The sequence below is a fragment of the Malurus melanocephalus genome, unplaced genomic scaffold (assembly GCF_030028575.1).
Source record: "Malurus melanocephalus ecotype Western Australia unplaced genomic scaffold, MMel_1.1 scaffold_31, whole genome shotgun sequence".
Classification (NCBI taxonomy): Eukaryota; Metazoa; Chordata; class Aves; order Passeriformes; family Maluridae; genus Malurus; species Malurus melanocephalus.
In genome coordinates this window covers 150,252-173,372 of record NW_026623263.1, presented here as the reverse complement: position 1 = coordinate 173,372, position 23,121 = coordinate 150,252, and the positions used below count along the sequence as shown (strand labels likewise).

The window sequence follows — 23,121 nt, the reverse complement described above, 5'->3', positions numbered from 1 at the left end:
GAAAGGAAAGGAAAGGAAAGGAAAGGAAAGGAAAGGAAAGGAAAGGAAAGGAAAGGAAAGGAAAGGAAAGGAAAGGAAAGGAAAGGAAAGGAAAGAAAAGAATAGAGGAAGGATGAAAGGAAAAGAAGGGAAAAAGAAGAGAAGGGAAAGGACTTATTTTAGCTTATTGCTTATTCTATCCTTTTTCAAGATCTTGCCAGGGTTGAGAATATAGGTTGGAACCTTGTAAGCATTGGGCAATCAGCTTCTCAAATCCCATATTCTTCATCATCAGAATAATTTTATAACCGGGGTACCCTTCCACTCCCCTCTCCCCRAAAGGTGTTGGCAGTTGACTGTTTTCAATAAATTTTACCTCAATATCCATTCCCATTAGAATCTCAAACAACACTCCTCATTTATTTTACAAAACTACTAAAAAATTGCCTTCACCTGAAATATTTTTCTTTGCATTTACCTGTAAATGAAAATGTTTGTTACAAATCATGTATTAAAAGTTCACGCAGCAAGAAAAAGAAAGGCTTCTGTACATTTGTTCCCATGGTCACTTTTAAATTAAACAAATAAAATAAGGTAAGACAAAGGAAGGCTGAATACTGTACAGGCTCACAGGTAACCTTTTTCATCATTCTGAATATTTCACTAAGTTTTGTAACTCTGATACTGGATACCACTCCAATCTTTCTTCCACAGTATGAAAGAAGCCTTAAAAAAAAGCTCATCTTGCCTTGAGCTGTTCAGGTGCATCAATGAAGTGTTCACATAGCTAAATACGTAATTCATAGCACCAAACCATTTGACCAGTCAGATAGATTCCTAATACCACACATGCACACTCACGCTTCTTTACCGGTGTAACTATGATCCTACACAGATGTTTTATAAATTTGCTGTCTCAGCATTAAAAAATAAGTGCATCAAGTTTCTTTGTACATTCAAGTCACTTTCTAAGGCAAATTATCTACTGTATGTACTCCCGACTGCTTTGGTATTTTGCTTCAGTTAATCGACAGTGGACATGGGTGTTCAAGCATGTGGACTGGTCAGTTCTGGCTGGAGTGAGTGGGCTTTCGCTGGAAGCATGCCTTAGATCAACATTTCTGCATGTTCTAAGAAAGGTTTTAGACTTCTGGATGGGGTGCAGACTACATGCATATTTGGCCTATGATTGTTACAGTATGTCAGTATGTCAGAGTTCAAATTAAAGTGGAAAGCTGCTGATGAGTGATTAGGTCATACATCCCTTCCTAGCTACGTTCTCTTTCTTTTTATTTTTTGAGCTAACTTAATTCTTTAAAAAAAGGATCCCCATAGTGATAGCTCAGTTTGATAAAAATTTAAAACTTTCTTCTCATGTGAGAACATAAGCAGACTATAGTAAGCGATACATCTATTGCCATGAGACTAATGCAGACCTAATAATTTACTACTTTCTCCTCCTACTCCTCTCTCTTTTTCTCTTTGTGTTTCTTTAGAGGTCAAATGCCTCTACCTGGCAAAAGTCTGTTGGGGTTGCTAGTGCATGGTTTCAAAATGTTCAGCAAAGATGCAACTTGATCTGTATTTTTGCAGTAATTTGTACTCTACTATGGGAAGACTGTTATTTCCCTTAGCAACCAACAAAGACTGAAAAATATCAGTGATTTTCATCACTGKGACAAGGAATAGCATTTGGCAGGTATATAGTTCAGCATTTGAAATAGATGAGTTGAATTTTTAGAAAAGGTGTTTTCAAACTGAAGAATTTCTGGAAACAAAGTTTAATCTTGCGATGCTTGGTCTTGTTCTTACAGTTCAATCTTGCATGCAGGAAAAGATTCATCTTGCATAACAACAGTGCTGCTGCTTGCCAAAACCATGATGTTGAGATCCTGCTGTTTCTCATGGGTTTCTTGATACCATTCCCTCATCACTTCTGAGTCATGGGTTGGAATTAAGGTCACCTGCAACACAAAGTAAAAGTCACAGAAAGTTGATAAGCAAAATACCGTTGCAAGAAGCCCCAACAAACAAGTATGTTTCCCTTTTAAAAATAGTGGGTTTTTGTGCAATAAATACTTGAATAAATGGATGGATAAAAGGAAATCAACATGTGGGTAAAGTACAATGACTGCAAAGAAGTAGTTTTATTAAAATAAAATGTTGGTTTTGTAAGGCGCTGAGATGCAGCTTTCTGGAGAATTATCAGGTTGTAATCTGCACTGATAACTTCAGATTATAGACAAATATTTTGTTTATTTTCTGATCGTGATGGAAGGACACATGAAGTCTCCAAATSCATGTAATTATTCTATGAAGTGTGAAACATTCACTTTGGTTCTCTGCTTAAAACTGCAACACTGCCAAATTCAAATCATACATATGGTGTAACAAAAATATGGAACAGCCAACTGGCCCTGTAAGCCTSTTCTCAACTGTTTTAAAACCAGGAACAGGTCTGAAAGGCCAGAGATGTGGGAGTGGCTGAGTGCAGTGCAGCTCTGTGCTTCACATGTGTTCTCTTTTGTCATCAATGGAACAAGGTGCCCAGTCTGGGGCCCCATTCTCTGGCAGCCACCATCCACTCCAGAGGTGCTCTCATCAYTGAGAAAGGTCAAATTTCCAGGCTGTGATTGCAGTGAAGAGCCTACCTGCATGTTACTCTCCCACTGTGCCTTGCCCTCCAGCAGGGAGTCCAGAACAGCCCTGCTTGGCTCCTCAGCTGCGGCATCATTCCCGCTCACCACATAGTAGGATGACCGCACCCTCTTGAAAAACTCAACGTCAACATTCTTGCTGTTGCTGTGGTTGGGAATGTATACCAGATCCAAATACACTGGAGGTCCTGGAGGCACTGCTGTAGATTTTGCCACCTTAGTATTCCCAGGTCCTTTGGAAACCAAACAACAAAAGAATGTATCACAAGCTGGTTAAAAGCATGCCTTTATTAATTACTGCTATAACCACTGAGGTGAGATGTGTCCAATTACAGCATTACCCTCCTACACATAATAACATGTTCCAGCTTTGTTGTACCCCAATTATGATTGTAATGGGAAGAAAAACCYGAACAACTGGAACTATATAATGCCATAAAAAATCACTACCATGTAACAAAAACTTGGCTGAACCTTATACTACTATTATCCAACAATTACTATGGAGGGCTGTGATTATTAAATTACCATTCAATAAATAGTGGAATTATTTTCCAGGTGAAGAAATTAGTTTTTTTCAAGTCTAGGGTATGAATGATTATAAAATCTAGTGTTACACAGGGAATTATGAAGCTTTGAATCAGTCCTGAAATCTGAGGTACACATGACAGCTAYGTATATGCTCAGGCTGCCTTACAGATGCATCATTACTACATGTGAGCAGAAAAATAGTCAAGGAGGAATTCGGAAGGAGGAWGTTATAAAGCAATTCAGGGAACAGAGTCAAGTATTTGTTTGCCTCCTGTATCCTTATTTGCATACACCAATTAGCCACTTATCACAAAAAGTAGGGGGAAACATTTTCATTGCTGCTGTACTTAGTACTTGTTCTAAGAGCTTCAGTCAAAAGTAAGCGCAATATTTCAACACATTAAAAGTACTACACAAAAAGTCGTGTCTTTTGCTACAAACTGGATCATGGTATGAGCTAAAAATTGGGATTCAACCAATAATTTTACCTAGATGATTAACTTTTATGGTTTATCAGCCTTCTTATATTGATAAAGCTTGGTAAACAATTATCTGAGCAATAAACTCAATTCAGTGTCATACAGTGTAAGGCCAGCAAATTCCTTTACAGTTCTCTGTCATTCACCATAGGGCAATACACCAAATGAAGTGACTAAGATTCCCTGATTTAGAAAGTTTTTACTACTGGTTTTGTTACAAAATATTTTATTATCTTTGATGATAAAAAATCTCTGATGTATCTTTTTGAATTGTGCATACCAACACTGAATAAGATACTCATTGTTACATTTTACACTTACATGTCAATTRTTTACCAAATTACCAATTATTCCAGCACATATCTGAGAAGTATGCYTAATGACTTGACTGTAGAGCTGAAGTTCTGGAGAAATGTACAGCATAAAAAACTATATTGCTGCTTTGAAATGTATCTTCTAACAGAGATAAGCAAATGATGATGTGAGACAGGAACAGTGGACTACTAAAATTGGGGAAGCTAAGGACAGCAGAATGCTGGGTTGTTTGTACTGAATCCTAAACCTGCTTCTTGTAAAAAAGCTTTCAACAGACCTCACAACAGAAAAACTGAAGTATCCCCCAAACACYCCCTAAAAAGGTCTGCCAGAAAAAACAGATTAGCACAATGCCTCCTTCAGTAATCTAATTCATATTTTATTGCTACTTAGAATTTCTAACAGACATTCAAAATTACATTAACTTTCTGTATGCTTAGTCATCACGATGGCATAAGACTTTAACCGGATTATGTGATGTACATGCTTAATTCACTCAAAATGCTTTTACTAATGTAAAAGATTTTTAAATGCTCCTTTTAAAATCAAKCTACCAAAGTAACAAGAGCATCCAAAGGCAGATAGTGACTCTGCCTCCCACCATGTTAAATTATATTAATTTATGTTAAAGAGAATTGTGTCTACTTATTTCTCACAATGAATAAAGGGGTTCACTTTGCTACTGATATTACTTCACCTACAAAAGTGGTACTTTTAGTTCTGTTAGGTGGTTAACTCTTTAGACAGCTCATATTAGGGTCTTTCTATTTGATGTASTCTCTGGGCAAACTGACACATCCATTTTCTCAGATTATGCAAGTAAAACTAGTGTATTTCATGCATTTAAATGTGGATTTATGGTTAAAACCTGGACTTCCTTTGAGGATATGCTATGAACTACGTTCTCAGCTGATATCAAGGCTAACTAACTTCACTGCAACAGCTAAGAAAATTGTAACAGTAGAGAATTGCTGTCTGTCTTTACCTGCAGTTGCAGTCTTTGCTGACTTGGATGTTGTTGTATTTGCTGCATTCTTGGTGTCCTTATCTTTTTCTTCCACTCGAGATTTTACCTCTGGATTAGAGATATTTTTGGTTGCCTTCTCTACAGATTCCTTCTTTTTTGGAGAAGCTGTTCTGGAAATTTTGTCTAAAGATTCTTTTGTAGCTGGCTTTGGTGAAGCCACTTGCTTTGATTTACCATCACTTTTTTTAACAGGAGAAGATGACTTGGTCTTTGTCCCCTGCTTTTTTGTCTTTGTCTTTTCTTTGAGGTCCTTCTTCAAAGGTTTACCTAAATTCTGTTCAACTGGCAGAGCCTCTGGATCAACCATGGTAACATCAGGGTGCCTGGGGGAAGGGCTGCGATCCTGCATTGGGACAGGTGGCGGGTCAATGTGTTTGTAGGTAATTGTCTTGTCTGTTGGAATAGTTTCCGACTCATCTTCTGAATCAATGTTGGCATCTGCAGTGATGGAGGGGCATTCCTCAGTTTCCGGGGGAACATCCGAATCGGTCTGAGATGGGGCAGATTCGCTCACAGAGGTGGGAGGCGTTTCATCACACTGCCGCCCTTGCTGTTTTCCCCCAGAAGGCGGCTGAGCTCCCCCAGACTGAGTTAGTGGCTTCTCTTGATCTTGAGACTGTTCTTCACTTGCAAACCACTCAAGGGGATTCGGATTGATAAATGAGGGTGAAAGTTCAGTTTTGGGATGTTTATATTCACAAGAAGACACAAGGCACAAGTCAACATCTTGCCGYGATTCTGCTAATGATTTATTTGGAGTGAAATGTGCACTTGCTTCATAGGAATAGCTGGTAGCTTCAGGTGACCTCCCACTAGTGGCCTTCCCAGTTGTCTCAAATGAATAATCTGTGGGTTCGGGTGAACTGGAGGCTTTCCCAGTTGTCTCATAGGAGTAAGCCATGGCCTCTGATGACCTGGTGGTTCTCCCAATTGTCTCATAGCAATAGCCGACSGCTTCTGGTGACTTAGAGCTTTTCCTTGTTGTTTCATAGGAGTAATCCATAGTACTGGGTGATCTGGTAGTTTTCCCAGTTATCTCATAGGAATATTCTGTGGCTTCAGGTGATTTGGTGGTTTTCCCAGCTGTCTCATAGGAATAATCTGTGGCCCCTGGTGACCTGGTAGTTTTCCCTGTTATCTGGTAAGAATAATCTGTGACCTCAGATGACCTCATATTTTTTGCARTTATCTCATATGAATAGTCTGAACCCTCAGGTGACCTAGTAGTGTTCCTGGTTATCTCATAAGAATAATCTGTGGCCTCAGGTGACCTAGTAGTTTGTCTGCTTGTCTCATAGGAATAATCCATGGCTTGAGGTGATCTGGTAGATTTTCCAACTGCCTCATAGGAATAGCTAATATTCTCTGGTGACCTAGTAGTTTTCTCTCTGGCCTCATACGAATAAYTAAGTTCTTCTGGTGATCTGCTTATTTTCTCTGAATCTTCTTTATCTGGGSTGAATAAAGGTTCTGGACTGTGCTTTGTTAGGGGTTCTTGATAACCAAAGGCTGTGACAGAAGACACTCGCTGTGACAACAAAGGTGAGTGACTAGCTGACACCGCTTCTGCGATTGCAGGAGGTGAATCTGGGAAAGTAGGAGAATATAGAGGAGAAGATTCCCTTGGAGTTAATGGAGATAGGTCTGATTTCGGTGACAGCTTTTCTCCTAGGCTCTGCACCTTTTCTGAGGTAAAAGAAGAATGCARCGACATCTCTCTGGGTGGAACGCCACCTGAAAAAGTTTCCTCTGGCAGTGGTGAAGCTACCTGGGAAGGTGTATGAGCTGATGAAGTTGAGGATGAAGCTTCAATCTGAGAAACTGAAATAATTTCTGAAATATCTTTCTCTTGAGAGTAAGATGACTGCTCCACAGGTGAAATCTTCCGTGCAAAAGGAGACTCCTGTATATCCGAAGGACTATAATCTACTTCTGTTGGTCCATTTTCCGATATATGGTGTATACTACTGCCTACAGCAGGATATTCTGGAGACTGCCTACTAAAATCCATTGCTAAAGACTGCTCAGGTGACTCTCGGCCATATTCTATTGACATAGCTGACTGCTCAGGAGATCTGTGATCATGCACCGGTGTTCTCGATTTTGCAGTTTTAGGTGAGAAATCTGGTGGAGAAATTGACATGGGCCTTGGGCACTCTTCTTTAGATGGAGACATTTCTGTTTCCTGAAAAGTTGTTGGTGTTTGTACAACTGACACTGAAAGGGAATCATCAACTTCAGTAGAGTGGGGAGAACCAACCTCAGCATGCAGAGAAGGAGACACATCATCAGTAGTCGGYTCTGGAAATGAACTGGTGGCAACAGATGCTGTGGAGACAGAAGCTACTCCCTCTATATGGGAATAGGTGTCTTCTGCAACAACCTCATCAACGGGAGTTGCAGACTTGTCAGAAACAGTGCCTTCAGAAATTGACATTTTGGTATCTTCTTTTAGAGAACCAAACTGACTGATATCTACTTGAGTCGGTGAGAGATCACTTGCTAACTTCCGCTCATCCAAGACCAGTGAAGACTGGGAGCTGCTGGGCTCTGTATCCTCCATTTTCCTTTCCAGGCTGAAGCCTTCCTTAATTGCCATAAATTCCATGCTTTTTTCATCTTGTTTTTCTTGGAAAAGGCCCACAGAGCTTGCTTCAGAAGCTGGGCTCATTTGAATAGGTGATTTTTCTTTTTCAGGTTTCTCCTCAGAAGGACTTCCATAATCTCTGCTGGGAGACTTCAAATCAGCACTCAAAAATCTATYGTAGGTGGTCTCTGAACCTATCAGTGGCGGACTCCGCAGAGGAGAGAGAACCTTCTCGATAGGAGATTCTGAATCTGGCACGGGCTCATCCATAGGGCTTATTCTGCATTTTGCAGACTCATCTTTGTCTTCACTGAACTCAAAGCTAACAGGAGCTTCTGTTGACTTTTCACTGGTTTCAGAGGGGAGCTGACTGGACTTTTCATCAGTGGGAGACTGATAATAAGGTGTGTGGCCAGCACTGCCAGCAGCTGACTGTGAGGGAGATGCTACTTCTAATGTTTTATCTTCAGGGCTTGCACAGTGCTCTTCAGCAACTTCTTGGTGTACATCAGACAATTTAGCAATGGGGACAGACTCAGAAGGGACCTTGATCTCGTTGGGAGTGAGTGAAAAGTTCACACTACGTTCACTCAGTGGTGTTTTGGCAACAGGCGATGGAGGGGACAAACTGTCAGCTGGACTCTTGGCTGAACTATGTTTTCCACCATCTTCTTGATAAGGTTCTTTGATTTCTAATTTGGCAGTGCCTTGGACTTCACTTTCTCTTTGCCGATATACATCTTGGAATGCAGTTTTGCAGAATTTGTCTTCCTCTAATGAAGATGGTGGCGAGATGGTGGAAGCTGAGGCATTATAATCCTTACCTTCTGTGGCCTCTGTTTTGGATCCTTCAGATAACCCATTCAAAGCATCTGGAAGTGGAGAAAGTTTAGGTCTGCTGAACTCTTGAGAGTACAGTGATGTCTCATACTTGGTAATATTCACATATTCCTGGGAGGGTGACTCGCTTTCCTCATTGTTAGTTTCATCACTCATGACATCTCGGGGTGTTGACATTTCATCCATTGGTGTCGGTTCACTGGATATTTCAATGGTGGATTGTGTGTAACCTGAAGTAGCAGTGAATTCCTCAGGTTGATCTTCTCTATTTTCTTCATCAGAAACAGTGGCTTCACTTTCTGAACCACCAGGCAGTGTCTCGTCATGGATAGAAGAAGCRGGTTCAATCACTGGAGACTGAGATTCTGAGCGTTTAGTTGGTGTAATTATGAGTAAGCCATACTTATCTTCGGCTTCACCAGATTCTGCAGCTTTGTCTACCACAGCCATCACATAATCTTCTTCAGCTTCTGTTTTTTCAGTTTCCTCTTCATCTCTGATGTCTTCTGCTTTGTCTTCCTCATCTTCTTCAGTCTCTTCAGTTTCTGCCTTTTCTATTGCTTCTTCTCTGTCTTCTTCAGCACGTTCATCGGATGCCTCATAATCTGCCTTTTCAATATACTTTTCATCTTTAATGTTAGCATCTAATTGAGTCATCACTTTTTCTGTGGCACCTGTGATTTTTCTTGATTCTTCCATATGTGCTTTTGTGGCATCCAGTCGTGGTTTTATTGCTTGATTTTCCTCTCGTTCTTCGGCTTCTTCTGTCTCTGCCTTTTCTTCATAATCTGCTTCAGATGATTCTTCCAAGCCAGTTCCCTCATCTTCAAACTTTTCATTGTCATCAACCCTGTGTTTTCCCACAGGTTCCAATTCTTCAGGTGTCTGTTCACACTCACCCTCAGCCTCTGTGGTAGTTATGCCTTCGTCAGATGACTCAGCTGGTCCTTCATTATCCAATTTCTCTTTTTGTACTTCAAATGCCTCTTTTTGTACTGTGTCAGTGAGTTTCAGGTCATCCTTTATAACTGCAACTTGAGATTTTGTATCTTTTATTGTTTCTACTTCTTCAGCTTTTAGTTCCTCAAAATCCTTTGTTAAATCCTCTGGTGAAGACATGAGGGATCTCTCTGCTTCAAGCTCCTTTCCACCGGCTGTAATTTCTGCAGCTGCTACAGTTGTGGCTCCAGCTGCTGCAAGGGCAGCTTGTGCTCCACTGACTTTGAYGTCCTTCTTCACACTTTTAACTTTTCCTTTTTCCTTTGGCTTTCCAGCAGGTATTGTTTCTTTTTTAGCAGGTTCCTCCTTCTTTTGTGGTTTAGGCTTTGCTGCTGGCTTTTTGGCTTCATTTGAAGGAGTAGCTGTCTTCTTTGTTTCTTTAGGAACCTTTTTGATGTCCTTTTTGGATTCTTTGTCTTCCTTCTTGATTTCTTTCTTCTCTTCTTTTTTAGCTTCCTTTTTAGTTTCTTTTGTTGAAGCTTCTTTCTTTATTTCCTTCTTAGTTTCCTTCTTCTCTTCCTTTTTCACCTCTTTTTTAACGTCTTTCTTAGTCTCTTCTTTTTTTGGTTTTTCCTCTTTTTTGATGGGTGTTTTCTCCTCTCTTTTAGAAACCTCTTTCTTTGGTTTTTCTTTTTCCTCTTTCTTTTCCTCAGGTTTTGCTTTGACTTCCTTTTTCACTGTCTTCTCCTTTGACATTTTCGGTTTAACATCCGTACTTTGTTTTTCAGGCATTTCAGATTTCACTAGCTGCTCTTCCTTACTTGCAATGTCTTTTTCCACTACTGTTGGCTTGGTCTCTATTTTTGCTGGTTTTTCTTTTTTAGCTGAAACTTTTTCTTTGCTTTCCTGCTTCTGAGGCTTTTCTGGTACTGGACTAGGCTTCCCAGGCTCTGGTGTTTCTTCTTTAGATTCCTTTCTGACAGGCTTACTTGGTGGTGTCTTTGCAGCAGGCTTGAGACTCTCCTTGCTGTCTGTTCGCTGTTTCAATTTTGCTTGTTTCACAGCTGGGCTAGCAATGTTCCCAGTCAAGTCTTTTTGTGTAACCATTGGTTGTTTAAGGAAGTCTAAGTGTTTGAGTTTTTCTAGTCCTTCTAAAATATTATACTGGGTGCTGTTTCCAGGAAACAGAACTCGGATTATTTTTTCTGCAGGATTAGCTGGATGCCACACAATCAAGGATGAGACCGAAGTGAAATAGGATAATGGAATGTCTAGTTCCTGGCCATTCTGCAGCAAGAATTCAGCTTTATCTTTGTTAGTACCACTCCACTGCTGCATAAAATATTGCATCTCTTTGCTATTTTTGACAGGATTAAGCACATACATCTCAAGTTTGCCAACTCCCATTTTCTGAAATAAAATGATGGGGTCAATAGTATTTCCTGTATTTCTGAAAAGAGGTTCTGGTTTCATAGACAATTTATTTAAATACTGGAGAGTGAAACAAGCTTCTTCTACGCTCCTTTTTACTCTAAAATTAGGATCCAGGTTCTTCAGATTCTCAGGTACATTAAGGAACACAACTCCTAAATCAGGTGAGATCAGATTTTTCATCCAGTCACTGTTGGTAGTAGACCCTTGGGATTGTTCCTCTTCTAGTTCAGCTATCTTTCGCTGAAGCATGCTATTGATTCCTGGCAGATTGTCATCTCCGATGTGAGTGAGCAGAATGGAATCTACCCGGTCCAAGTGCCGGATAAGTTTCCAAAAACAAGATTTTCTTTCAGAGCCTCCATTGATAAGCATATTGAAGCCATTCACTGCAAACAATGCAGAGTCTCCTCTTCCCCCTGGGAAAATGTAACAGCAGGGTTTCGAGAGCTTCAAGAAACCTCCTGAGGTTGGAGGTTCCAAAATGTCAAAAGGTGATGGCACTTCTACTGATTCTGACAGATATTCTGTGAATTCAGAGAGTCCTTCCATCTCAGGCAATATGGAAGCTGAGTTGAGTTTAATGTTAATAAAGTCTTGAAGGTTGTGTCTGTCAAGGTTGGAATTTTTCCAGTCTCCTTCTTCAGGGCAGAAAAGAGTTAGGCTGGCTTTGTTGGCAGGGTGTGTGGTGCTCAATAGTTCACCAATCTATGGTTATAAAACAAAAACACAAGAAGATGCACACGAGTTCATTTTTTTTCATTACAATAATGTCAACACATAATATTTCCTGATAAGATAAAACCTTTTTCATTTGGTTCTTCAATGGTGAGTCCCTGTCACAGAGGCTGAAGTAACCTGTTATCACAGTAAGTTTACTGCAGTATTTTTTAAAATAAAAAATCAGTACTGCCCAAAGGATAACAGTACAATAGTATCCAAGGTTCCCCCTTCCTGCCCCTCCACCCCTTATAGAAGGATGGTATGAAATTCCATACAAGAAAGCTGGTCAATATTCAAGCATCCTTCCTCCAAGCTCAAGGCCAGTGTACTCCTATGAGCAACAAATCAGCAAAGGGGAGACCGGCATGGATAAACAGGGAGCTTCTAGTAAATCTCATACAGTAGAGATAAATTTATGGGATGTGGGAAAAGGCACAGACCACATGGAAGGACTACAGGAACACTGTCAAAGTATACAGGGATATAACAGGGAAGGCCAAGTCCCACCTGGAATTGCGTCTGGTAAGGGATATCAAGGACAACAAGAAGGGCTCCTACAACTACATCAGCAGCAAAAAGAAGATGAAGGAAAACGTGTAGTCAGTGATAAATCAGATTGGTGTCCTGGTCATGGAAGACTTAGAGAAGGTGGAACTACTGAATGCCTTCTTTGCCTCCGTCTCCACTGCTGAGGCCAGACGTCAGACCTTGGAGACAAGGGAGGCTGGAGAAAGGAAGACTTCCCTTGGTTGTAGGGGGCTGGGTAGAGATCAGCTAGGCAGACTTAAYGACCATAAATCCATGGGTCCTGACAGGGGTAGAGGGAACTGGCAGATGTTGTCGCTAAGCCAATTTTTGAAAAATTACAGAGAAGAGGAGAGATGTATGATGACTGATGACTGGAGGAAAGACAATGTTACTCCTGTCTTCAAAAACGTAAGAAAAAGAACCCAGGAAACTATTGGCCAGTCAGCCTCACTTCCATCCCTGGAAAGGTGATGGCACAGATCACTCTGGAGGTCATCACCAAGCAAATAAAAGAAGAGAAGGCCATCAGGATTAATCAGCATGGATTCCCCAAGGGGCAATCATGCTGACCAATCTTACAGCATTCTGTGATGGTATGGCAGGRTGGGTCAGTGAGGGGAGAGCAGTGGATGGTGTCTTCCYTGACTTCAGCAAGGCTTTTGACACCATCTCCCATAACATCCTCATAGAAAGCTCAGAAAAYGTGGGTTAGATGAATGGACAGTTAAAGGGATCAAGGACTGGCTGAATGGCAGAGCTCACAGGGCTGTGATCAGCCGAGGAGAATCCAGTCTTACTCAAACTGTGTATCAGTAACCTGATAGGGATAGAAGGGGTGGAATGCACCCTCAGCAAGTTTGCCGATGACACTAAACTGAGGRGAGTGGCTGATGCACCTGAAGGCTGGGCTGCCATCCTGTGGAACCTTGACARGCTGAGAACTGGGCAGAGAGAACCAGGTTCAGCAAAGRCAAGTGYAGGGTCCTGCAGCTGGGGAGGTGTAAGCCCAGGTACCAGCAACAGGCTGGGGGCTGACCTGCTGGGAAGCAGCTCTGCTGAGAAGAACATGGGTATCTTGGTGGATAAGAAGTTAACTATGAGCCAGCACTGTGTCTCTGCAGTCAAGWGCGCCAATTGTATCCTAGGGAATACCATCTCTTTCATCACGARAAGCATTGCCAGCAGGTTGAGGTAGATGATTCAGTCTGTACTCAGCTTTAGAGAGGCCACTTCTGGAGTGCTGTGTTCAAATCTGGTCTCCACAGCTCATGAAAGACTAAGAGCCAGAAAGGGTCCAGCAGAGGCCACTAAGATGACAAGGGGACTGGAGCAGCAGACTGTTATGAGGTGACACTGCAGGAGCCGGGCCTGTTTAGTCCAGAGACCGCTGAGAGGGGACAATGTCAACACATACAATGTATCTCCACAGCAGGTGTCAAGAGGATGGTACCAGACTTTTCAGTGGTGCCCAGTGACTAGGAGGAAGACCAATGGCCTTRAACTAAAACACAACAATTTCCACCTCAACATGAGGAAGAACTTCTTTATGTTGAGGGTAGCAGAGCACTGGAAAAGGTTGCTTCACAGCTTCCCTCTTTGGTGACATTAAAAATTCACTTGGATTTGTTCCTGTGTCACATGCTCAGGGTGACCTTGCCTTGGCAGGAGGTTTGCACTGGATGATGTCCAGACTCCATTCTACACATAATGATTCTGTGATTTTATGATTAAGAAATGAATTAGTACTTCAGAAATGGAAACAGCTGTAAGATTTTGGGCCCCTCTCTTYGGGAAAGACATTGAGGTACTGGAGCATGTCAAGAGAAACGCAACAAAGCCAGAGAAGGGTCTGGAACAGAAGTCTGATCAGGAGCAGCTGAGGTTTAGCCTGGAGCAAAGGAGGCTTGGGGAGATCTTATGGCTCTCTGCAACTGCATGGGAGGAGGTGGTAGCCAGGTGGGGGTTAGTCTCTTCTCCCATGTAGCAAGTGACAAGGTAACAGGAAATAGTCTGAAATTGCACCACCGGAAGTTTAAGATTGGGTATGAGAGAAAATTTCTTCCCCAAATGGATTGTCAAACACAAGCGGAAACAAGCTGCCTAGGGAAGTGGATGAGTGACATTCCTGCAGGTATTTAAGATGCATAGATGTGCTGCTTGGGGCCATAGTCTACTATTGAATTTGGCAGTGTTTGGTAAGAGCTGCACTTGATGACTTTAGAGATCTTTCTGAACCTGAAAAAAACTGTGAATTTGTCTTTTCCAACCTTAAAAATTCCCAGTTCTGTATTTCTGAGATTACAAGATCCAGAGCCAAAGAAATACCCACAAAAAAATAATAGGGTTAAGAATGCTTGTCACTAGTTTAATTTAAAACTCGTGGACCACAGAATTTGGAATCTAGAGTAATTCCATTAATTTTGACAGCATTAGTTACCATTCTAGTGCCAAAACCAACTGTTGCAACAAAGGAACAGAAAATAAGAATTTCCATGCCACAGTATGAGCAGCTGTTTTCTATTCCAGTCTGAACTAAAAAAACCAGTGTTCGATGGCCCCAGATATGTAGACAAACATGAAAATGAATGACATATTTTGCCTTATCTCAGTTCCACAGATATTTTCATTTGACTTTTTTCAATTGACAATGCAGTTAAATATGGCTTCTTTCTGTGCTATTTGCCCTCAACAAGAGACCACCAAAAGAAGTAATGCAGATATAAAATGTCAGTGGAAAACATGCCAACACATCATCATGCAAAATGCCATAATCTTCTTTGCAGAGACTCAACTGTCAGTTCAAAATTTAAGGATAGTTTTAATAAGGATCATATAGATAACACTACAGCTGAATAATTGGAAATTCTTGGACCACAAGCTGTATTAACAGAGGAAATKAATATATAAAAGATTAATGATGTTTGATTGTGTTAGATCTCTTTGGGCCTCTCTGTGTGTAGGTTTTTCTTTCTGTTACATAACATTTCTAGCATTTACYGAAACCAGAACTCAACAAAGATGCAGTGGATGGTTTTTTTGGGTTGTTTTTTTWAAAAAGTCAACCAATAGATAAATAAAGCCCAAAGAAACATTTTACACCTTTCTGTATCCTTATTACTCAGTATCCAAACCATTTGACAGAAGTATAAATAAATCCCATCCATATGTCAGAGATGGCCCTGTCTGAATGACAGGAAATGAAAAAACAAGGCAAAAAGAATAATTGCAGCAAAGGCTGAAAAGGATGAAAGGTAAGGACAATAGGGGAACCATTGTTTTTGTTGATTGCAGAACTAAGAGGKGCAACACAGATGACAGCTCTGAAATAGATTAAGGATCTCAAGAGTACTCCTTATGTTTTTGATCGGGCTTGAAAACACATTATTAGGGAGAGCCAAATCTTGCCTCTGAATGAATAAATCCAAGTCTGTTGCATAGAAAAGGAAATAAAACTTGAGCACAGCCTATTTCTCATAAAGGGCCCATTTTCTGTCTAAATAAAAAAAAAATCATATGATAACACACTGGGTTAATGAATATACCATGTCAAGCTTTGGAGGTAGCCCTTTCCTGTTAATATTATACCATAATTGGATTTCTACTTCATACTTCGAAATTCTGACTGTTTTTCTTCTCAAAGTTGGCATGCATAATGCAGGCAGTGTTAAGCCACTGGTAGACCAGGCTAATGAAAACTTGAAGAAAGATTATCCCAGGCATAGATCGTAACTGTCAGTCATTTCAAGTTCAGTCATGCCTCAGAAAAAGTATCAATGGATTTGCATTTCAAGTGGTGACACTAGGGATAGACAGTAACATAGAGCTGCAGCCACTCCCTCTTCTCCAAATTTAATGCTGTCCTGTGAGCAAAGAAATGTACTTGAAAACCTGAATGTCTTTCCAAACACTGAGAGACATCTGTTGGGGAATGCTTAAGTTTTAAGGGTGTCACAGCCAGTGAAGACAAGCAGCAAATTGGCTGCTCAGAAAAAGCACAATSTCACCCTAGACCACAAAGGTACAAAGAAAGGTTTTCCTGTTCTAACTGCTGTTGYAGAAGCAGGAGAATGGGAAATTTTACACCTTCCCACACAGGTAAAACTGAAAATCCTGCCTTTAAGCATTGCCTGAAGGGAGTTCTGCATGCTAGAGATGGATTTCTGAATTAGACTTTATACAAGTATCTCCTCAAGTCTATTTACTTTTTTGCAAGCACATTCTTTGACCTTAGTTCAGGTTTGGCCCAGTGAAGTAAAAATGGGCAGAGGCCAGAAAGATTGACTCCATCTCATGGTTGTAGAATCATAGAATTGTTAAGGTTTCAAAAGAACTTGAGTCCAACTGAAAATCTGGCACTGCCAAGTTCTACTAGAATCAAGACAGCGCAGTAATTCTTTAATCTCATTTCCACATAGAAAACCACTAACCACTCTTTCTGTACCATTTTTTCTGATTTAAAAAAAAGAAAAATTAAAAAAACGTTGCACACATGAACTTCAGTTCAGCAAACAAGATCTTTCTTTGGTTTTGTGAAAGCTTGCAGACACTTTGAGACCCAGAGGCTTCAGAAACAATAGGCTGTAAGCCAACACTTGCTGAGAACCATGCCAGCTGGCTGGTGAGCACACTGCCAGCCACAGAGATGAGCCAAATGAGCCTTACTCATAGCCCATGGGAGCGTGCCCTGCACACCCACAACAGCATCTGCAACCCATGGCCAACCCCYAACTCTTCACTTTCCAACCAACAGTTCTGTTTCCTAATGGCAGTGGTATCATTTGCCCCTAGTTTTGCATGTAGTCATAAAGCAATTATGTTTTGCTAATTAGGCACWGACATAAGGAGCTTGGGTTTGTAATTCCAACAGAAAAGTAACTCTGAGGAGTGTCAATGAATTTCAGGTGTCAGGCATGTCTCAGAGAGCAGGAATCCAGCTCTTCCCCAATCATTTGCTGAACAAAGAGGCTTTGAGAATAGATCAAATGGATTCAGTAAGGTCACACTAGAGCTCAGGCAAACTATGCTGTTACAGTGTTGAACTTTCAAATCTCAGTCTACTGACRTGCTCTTAATTAATACTGGAAACTAAATTCCTATGGATACAGCCATATAGTTTATTTAAATATATACTTTATGTGGCAGCCAAATTAAATATGACAGCTTGTTTACTATGGATTCCTGCCCTATGGGAGCTTTCAGACACAGTACATTTAGGAAGACAGCAAAGTAACGAGTCATGAAACAAATGTCATTAAATACTGGTATACTTCATGCTTATCTTTTTGGTATGTAAAAATCACAAGTTTTACAGATTCACTGACCATATTTTAAACACTACTATAAAGAAGTTAAGCAGGTAGATGATGCAAAAAAATACAGCTATTCTAACAGCCATCCTATGTCTTATTAATGCCACTTCTTAATTAGCTGCCAGCAGGCAAGAACCTGGTGTCAAGTTCAATTTGACTGCTTTGTATGTGCACCTTAGATGGACAACCTGTGCATTTTAAACACAGCACTACCTCCTTCCATTCTTCGATTTTCTCATTCTGAAAGCTTGAAAATTTGATTTCCCAAATTAACATTTAATTRTTTTGTTAAGGAACTTACATGAAATCTACAGTAAAATAAATAAATGTTTTTCAAGAAAGAATATAATGAAGAACAAAAAGTTGCAGCATCAGGCTGCCTACACTAACAAGACAAAGAGCCATTTTAAGTCTTCCAGAAATCTCTGCCGTCACATAATAGTGCATRGAAGACACATTTCTAAACACACCTCTTGATCTGTGAAGATCTCAATGAAGTTCTGGAAGGAGAAGGAACCTGACTGAAGAATGAGTTCTCCTGTGTTTTCAAAGCATTGTCCAGTTAGAACGAGGAGCTTGTGCCTTGCAGCATCTGTGATCATTAAGCGAACCTAGAGTGAAGAAGAGAAATACATCAATAGTGGGAGTAACCGCATGTTTTGATGTTCCACAGAGAACACATAGCTTATCTCTTTTAATTTAAAATCAGTGTCTGGAGCACCACTGTCAAAGCATTATGGATTTATAGTGTTTTTTAGAAAAGACAATGAGAAAGGGGGAAAAGTGAAAAAAAAAAAGGAGGGGAAGATGCAATTAGAAAGAAGAATCAACMAATTAATGACAATGAAAAAATCAATTAATGACAATCAACCAATTAATGACAATRAACAAACAGCAAGGAGCAGAACAGAATACAACCCGAATGAAGATATATTTTTTTCTACAATATATTTATAGTATAGCTCTTGGTATACTTTACATCATTGCATCAGGACAACCTTGGTAAACTGTTTAAGAGCAGATGTTTGCTACTTTACTCAAGTCTCACTACAGCTAATAATTATTCTTGTTTACCACTYCCAAGGGGGATATTTACTTGCATGCTAAGCGAAATCCACATATTCTAAATTTGGGAGCAAAACTAAACAAAACCTGTGTGAGATTCAATACTGTTCAGTAAATGCTTTGCAAATACTTCAAAAACACTGAAAAAACAATTCAGCCTATGGTAAGCTAAGAATTTCAAGTGCACTAATGCCTCCATTAAGGAACAATTAAATCAAACCAGAATAGTGATTCCAGAACAAGGCTATACACATATTAAACTAAATGAGCAAATGAGTAGAGTCCATCTGGCACAACTCCAAGCTCCATCTTCAAGGAGATGACACAATCAACAAAGCAAGCACAATACAATATCCTAGCAAGATATTCTTTCCAAGGTTTATATTGATTGTTAAGCAATTAGTTGYTCTCAACAAGTCTTGCTAATGTCTGGGAGGCTGAGCAAGGAAGGCTTAACCTGAATCTCTGCAGAACAACTCATGTTTTCAGTACAGCTACAAAACTGGAGAGTACGTATCAGAAAGAAGATCCCTAGAGTACATATCAGAAAGAAGAACTCTACTATGTCTTCACTGTTGTTTTATTAAATAAGTGACCCTGATGCCAAGCAGCATTAAGTTCCTTTAGTTACATGTAGGACTAATGCTGGTCTGTCACTATTGCACTAAATAATTATAAATTCAGAAATATCATGTATGGATTGAGTGTATCTATTTCTATTTCAGACAAAAATACAGATAAGTGCAGACATCTGTCTCATGTGCATTGCTCAAATCTTCTCTGATTTCCCTCTTAAAACTGTATCAGAACTGGCTTCCTCTTCTAAGTTTTCTTTTTATGCTGCCAGCAGTGCTCATGAGTCTGACAATTTTTGTGTAAACTTACCAGGTTTTCCAGCAGTAAAACTATTTCCTGACTGGTGAATCATTGATATGTGACTGTCAGATAATTCCCCTTCAACCTATTTTATTAATTGATMATGAAGTACATTCTGCAGAGCTAGCAAACAGTGCCAAGAAAAAAAAGTAAATAAGTATTTGCAGATCACAGACCATAATGTGTACACAGGGAAGACCTTAAGAGAAACATAAATTCTGTGTCTTGATACAAATAAGGTTTTTTGAAGGACTAAAAAAAATTTGTCTCCTGGATTCAAGACCACTCATTTTCAGAAGAAATTCTAGCAAGGTGRTGATTCTATTCAGTTTAACCGTTGGTTGAAGACCAAAATTGTTTGAAGGAGGTGCACAGCAAGATGTAGCCTCAGTCAGAACAGAGGCTGAGATGGATTGTGAACAGAGATGGGCACATCAGCGCATCTGTGGTTTCCCAGACTAACAGTACAGAAACAGCAGCATTTACACAAAGGTGTGGGGACTTCCTAAGAAGGAAGTAAATGTTCATCGGGGTTGCACAAACTTGTTGTTTTTGGGAAACAAAAGTCTCTGCCTCTGGGMTTCTCTCTTATGGGAGGTATTTTGGCATTTAACAGAACATGACAGAAGCTTCAGGCAGAACCATGTTGGGACTAYCAACAGGCATGGGTCTTTACAGCCAGATTAGCAGGAATATTTTATTTATTTCTGGGTTGTCTTGGTTATTGTTTTGGTTTTCTTTCTTTTTTTTTCCTGCTGTTTTGTCTTGGTTTGGTTTGTTTTTTTCTTTTTTTTTTCTGAGTGATTAGATTCAAGTTCCTTTTCTGATAAAGTCATGGTATATCTCTTTGAGCTTCATGGTATATGTCTGTCTCCCCCAGAAGTACCCTGGAAATCTCTCATATATGAAACTAAGTTTTCTATTTGTCATAGTGAACAGAGAATATCTACTCCAAGCTCTGATTTAATTCTACCACCTCTTCCCTTTCATCTCATTCTGGATTGTGTCTATTCAGARCCAGCCAAATTAAATTTCGTCTTGTAAAGTCTGACTGTGACCAGTTTGGCAGGATGAAAGCAAAGATTGCCTTCCACAGTCTAGTGAGATGAAATTAACAGTAACAGAGTCAAACATCTTCCAGAGCCAAAGGAGCAAGCCCAGGGTTCAGAAGTCATTAACTGGTGTCAGATCATGTTCTTCCATGTAGTCATCCATCAAAGAAATGACAAGCAACAATCACAGAAATAGCATTTCCCTGCTTTTGGCAGTTTTTTAGCTCCTCTACCCTTCCACACAGGCACACATTTGATAGCTTTTTACTCTGAATGGATTCATAGAGAGCTGCTACTCTGGTGACCTCCTAGTCCTTACCAAGCATCTCTAATAGCTTTAAGACATTTTCATGCATTCTGTTTTAGTAAAGAAGCTGCCGTTAGCTAAGGTGACTTTTAAACTTCTACAACTTCAGAAATTTCATTTGTTTTGGAGTCCTTTCTTCTGTTTGCATTCAACACCACTGAAGAGTTGGCAGCAAATTAGTTTTTTCACCAGTCACCACAGCATCTCTCAACAGAAATGAGGCTGTGGCAGTGCTCCCCAGCATAGACCAGCAATGCAATTATCCCTATTATTTCCAGCCTTCAGTCTCACTAGCTAAATATATCAATTTTGTCTTTGAGCTACACAATCAGTTCTTTCACTCTACTGAGGTCATAAGGAATTGGCAGTTGTCCTTGTAAGCATTCTCCAGGGTTCACTAATCATATCACATGCTTTTTGAAGGACAGATAGATCGAYGATGGACCTAGAGTCACCACTACATATTTGGTGACTTCTCTCAAAGATCTAGATTTGTCCCTTGGCACCTTCRGGCACCTTCTTCATATGTAAAATTAGCATCCAGAGCAAACAAACAATGGTGAAACAGAAGAAAAGCAGAAGCAGCTTCACCACAGCTGCCTCCACTGCATCAAGAAGAGAATTTGATGCATTACGAGAAAAGGAATGCTGGATCAGAGGCATATTTCTGTCCTATGCCTCTGACAATTTGTCATCAGTCTGGGAAATCAGGGAAAAGATCAAGGGATGGGTGATGTTTTTCATGGTATTTATTCCAAATATACCCTTTCATTCACAGTCAGAACCTGCTCACAGAGTCTTAGCAGACTCTGAGAAATAGTACTGGAAGCTGTCAGTCTCTAAGCTTGGAGGCAATGACTGATGCTCCATAATCACCTCAAATACATCTGCTTCAATGCTCTCATCACATCCGTTTAATGGAGCTTTTATGACATGTCCAACAAAGTATTTCTGACTTACCTCAGTACTAACTGCTTCATCTGAGGGATTGATGAGGACTACAGTTTCTAAGACATCACTTCTGTGGTGAAGAATCTTCTGACCTGCAAGTGAAGAGGAAAAAAGAAAAATTAAATTCAATCATCATGCTTAAACCAGGACTTTCCGTGAGTTCGTGGCATGTCTCATCGTGTGACAGTCCTCTGGTGGCTCTGGCTGGAGGAGTACCTATAAGTCACTTGGTCTTACTGAAACTGGTGCAGATAAGGGAGTAACCATCATCAGCTGAGCAGCTGGCCCTGACAAACCAAGTGAAAACCAGGATCTACACTGCCAAAATGCCCCTTTCAGCCTTCCAATGGTATTGMTTAACATTGAGACACTGCAAAAAGTTCCCTGTGAGGATGGTTAGACTYTTTCCCTACTGCCTTGCCTCATCTTCCTCCTGCTTTCAAAAGCTGTATAATGTCAGGCAATATCAGGCAACAAGAGTGATAGGGCATACAAACAACATCTAGATCCTGAATTAGTGAAGTCTGGGCAAGTTTGGAGCAGCCTCTCCGCCTACTGGCTTTCATACTTTGTCTGTCTCTCTATTTAATAATGATATTCATCTGACTGGGAGGGATTGCCAGAAAAACACAACAGGACTGTTGATTTCTCTTTCCCCTTATGTTAATTGGCAAGTTCTTATCAGGGTCTCTTTCTGTGAGAACTGCAGTAAAATTAATTGGCATTGGATTGTCATTCAGAAACCCAGACTGGTAATTAGTCTAAAAAACCAAAAGAGTCGTCCCTTCTGAGCAAACTGCTTGGCGCAATATTAATCAATTAATATAATTGGGCTTAAAAGGGAGTATGGGCCACAGACCTATTTGCCAACTTAGAAAAACTCCCCTGTAAAGAGGCATACATTAATGAGGCTGAGGATGGCCAGGCTGAAAGGAGCTCCACATGCCTGAGAGCATTGTGTGAAAGGAAGGGCAGCCAGCCATTCCCACAGTGTCCCTGACCGGGGCAGGCTCAGTGCTGCCCTACCCGTCCCTCTGATGCCCTCTTCCTCACTAATCTGCCTGCACCACTSCTGCCTTCTTCCCCCTACTTGCCCCCTGAGTTCCCACTGTGCTGCRTCTGTTGTTGTTGCTCTGGAGAATCTACATTTATAATCATGTGTGCTTACAGTCAAATAATACAAGTGATGGAGAAGGAAAATAAAAACAATGCTCCCAAGTAAAATATGAGCCAGGGCTGTAGACCACTGTCTTGTGCATGACAGTGCCTACAAACTTAAGAAAATAATCTATTTGGTTTGAAGAAACCTATTTTTCTCAACATATATTCTTTCTGCTGTAATTGCTATACTTCCTTGAAAGAAGGAGACAGATGTTATAAAAGTGGAGGAGGGCAGGTTGCTCTCCCTCTGCAATGTCCAATTCTGGTATTACCTTCTTCAATTCAATTAATTTTTATAGTTTTTCTTCCTTGCCTATCAGAAATGCACATATAATGCTACAGTCAATAAAACATCCAGATGGCT

General features: G+C 40.4%; 1 protein-coding gene across 1 annotated transcript in view; it reads right to left on the bottom strand.

Annotated features, from left to right (window-relative positions):
• Positions 1 to 274: 274 nt before the first annotated feature.
• MAP1B (microtubule associated protein 1B) overlaps positions 275 to 23,121 on the bottom strand; it is a 70,009-nt gene continuing 47,162 nt past the window's right edge. The window contains exons 3-7 of the mRNA XM_057363767.1: positions 21,606 to 21,688; positions 17,816 to 17,956; positions 4,947 to 11,493; positions 2,631 to 2,869; positions 275 to 1,943 (exon numbers count right to left, since the gene is read on the bottom strand). Coding sequence (XP_057219750.1) covers positions 1,788 to 1,943; positions 2,631 to 2,869; positions 4,947 to 11,493; positions 17,816 to 17,956; positions 21,606 to 21,688 — 7,166 coding nt within the window. The 3' untranslated portion in view covers positions 275 to 1,787. The remainder of the gene's footprint in view (positions 1,944 to 2,630; positions 2,870 to 4,946; positions 11,494 to 17,815; positions 17,957 to 21,605; positions 21,689 to 23,121) is intronic.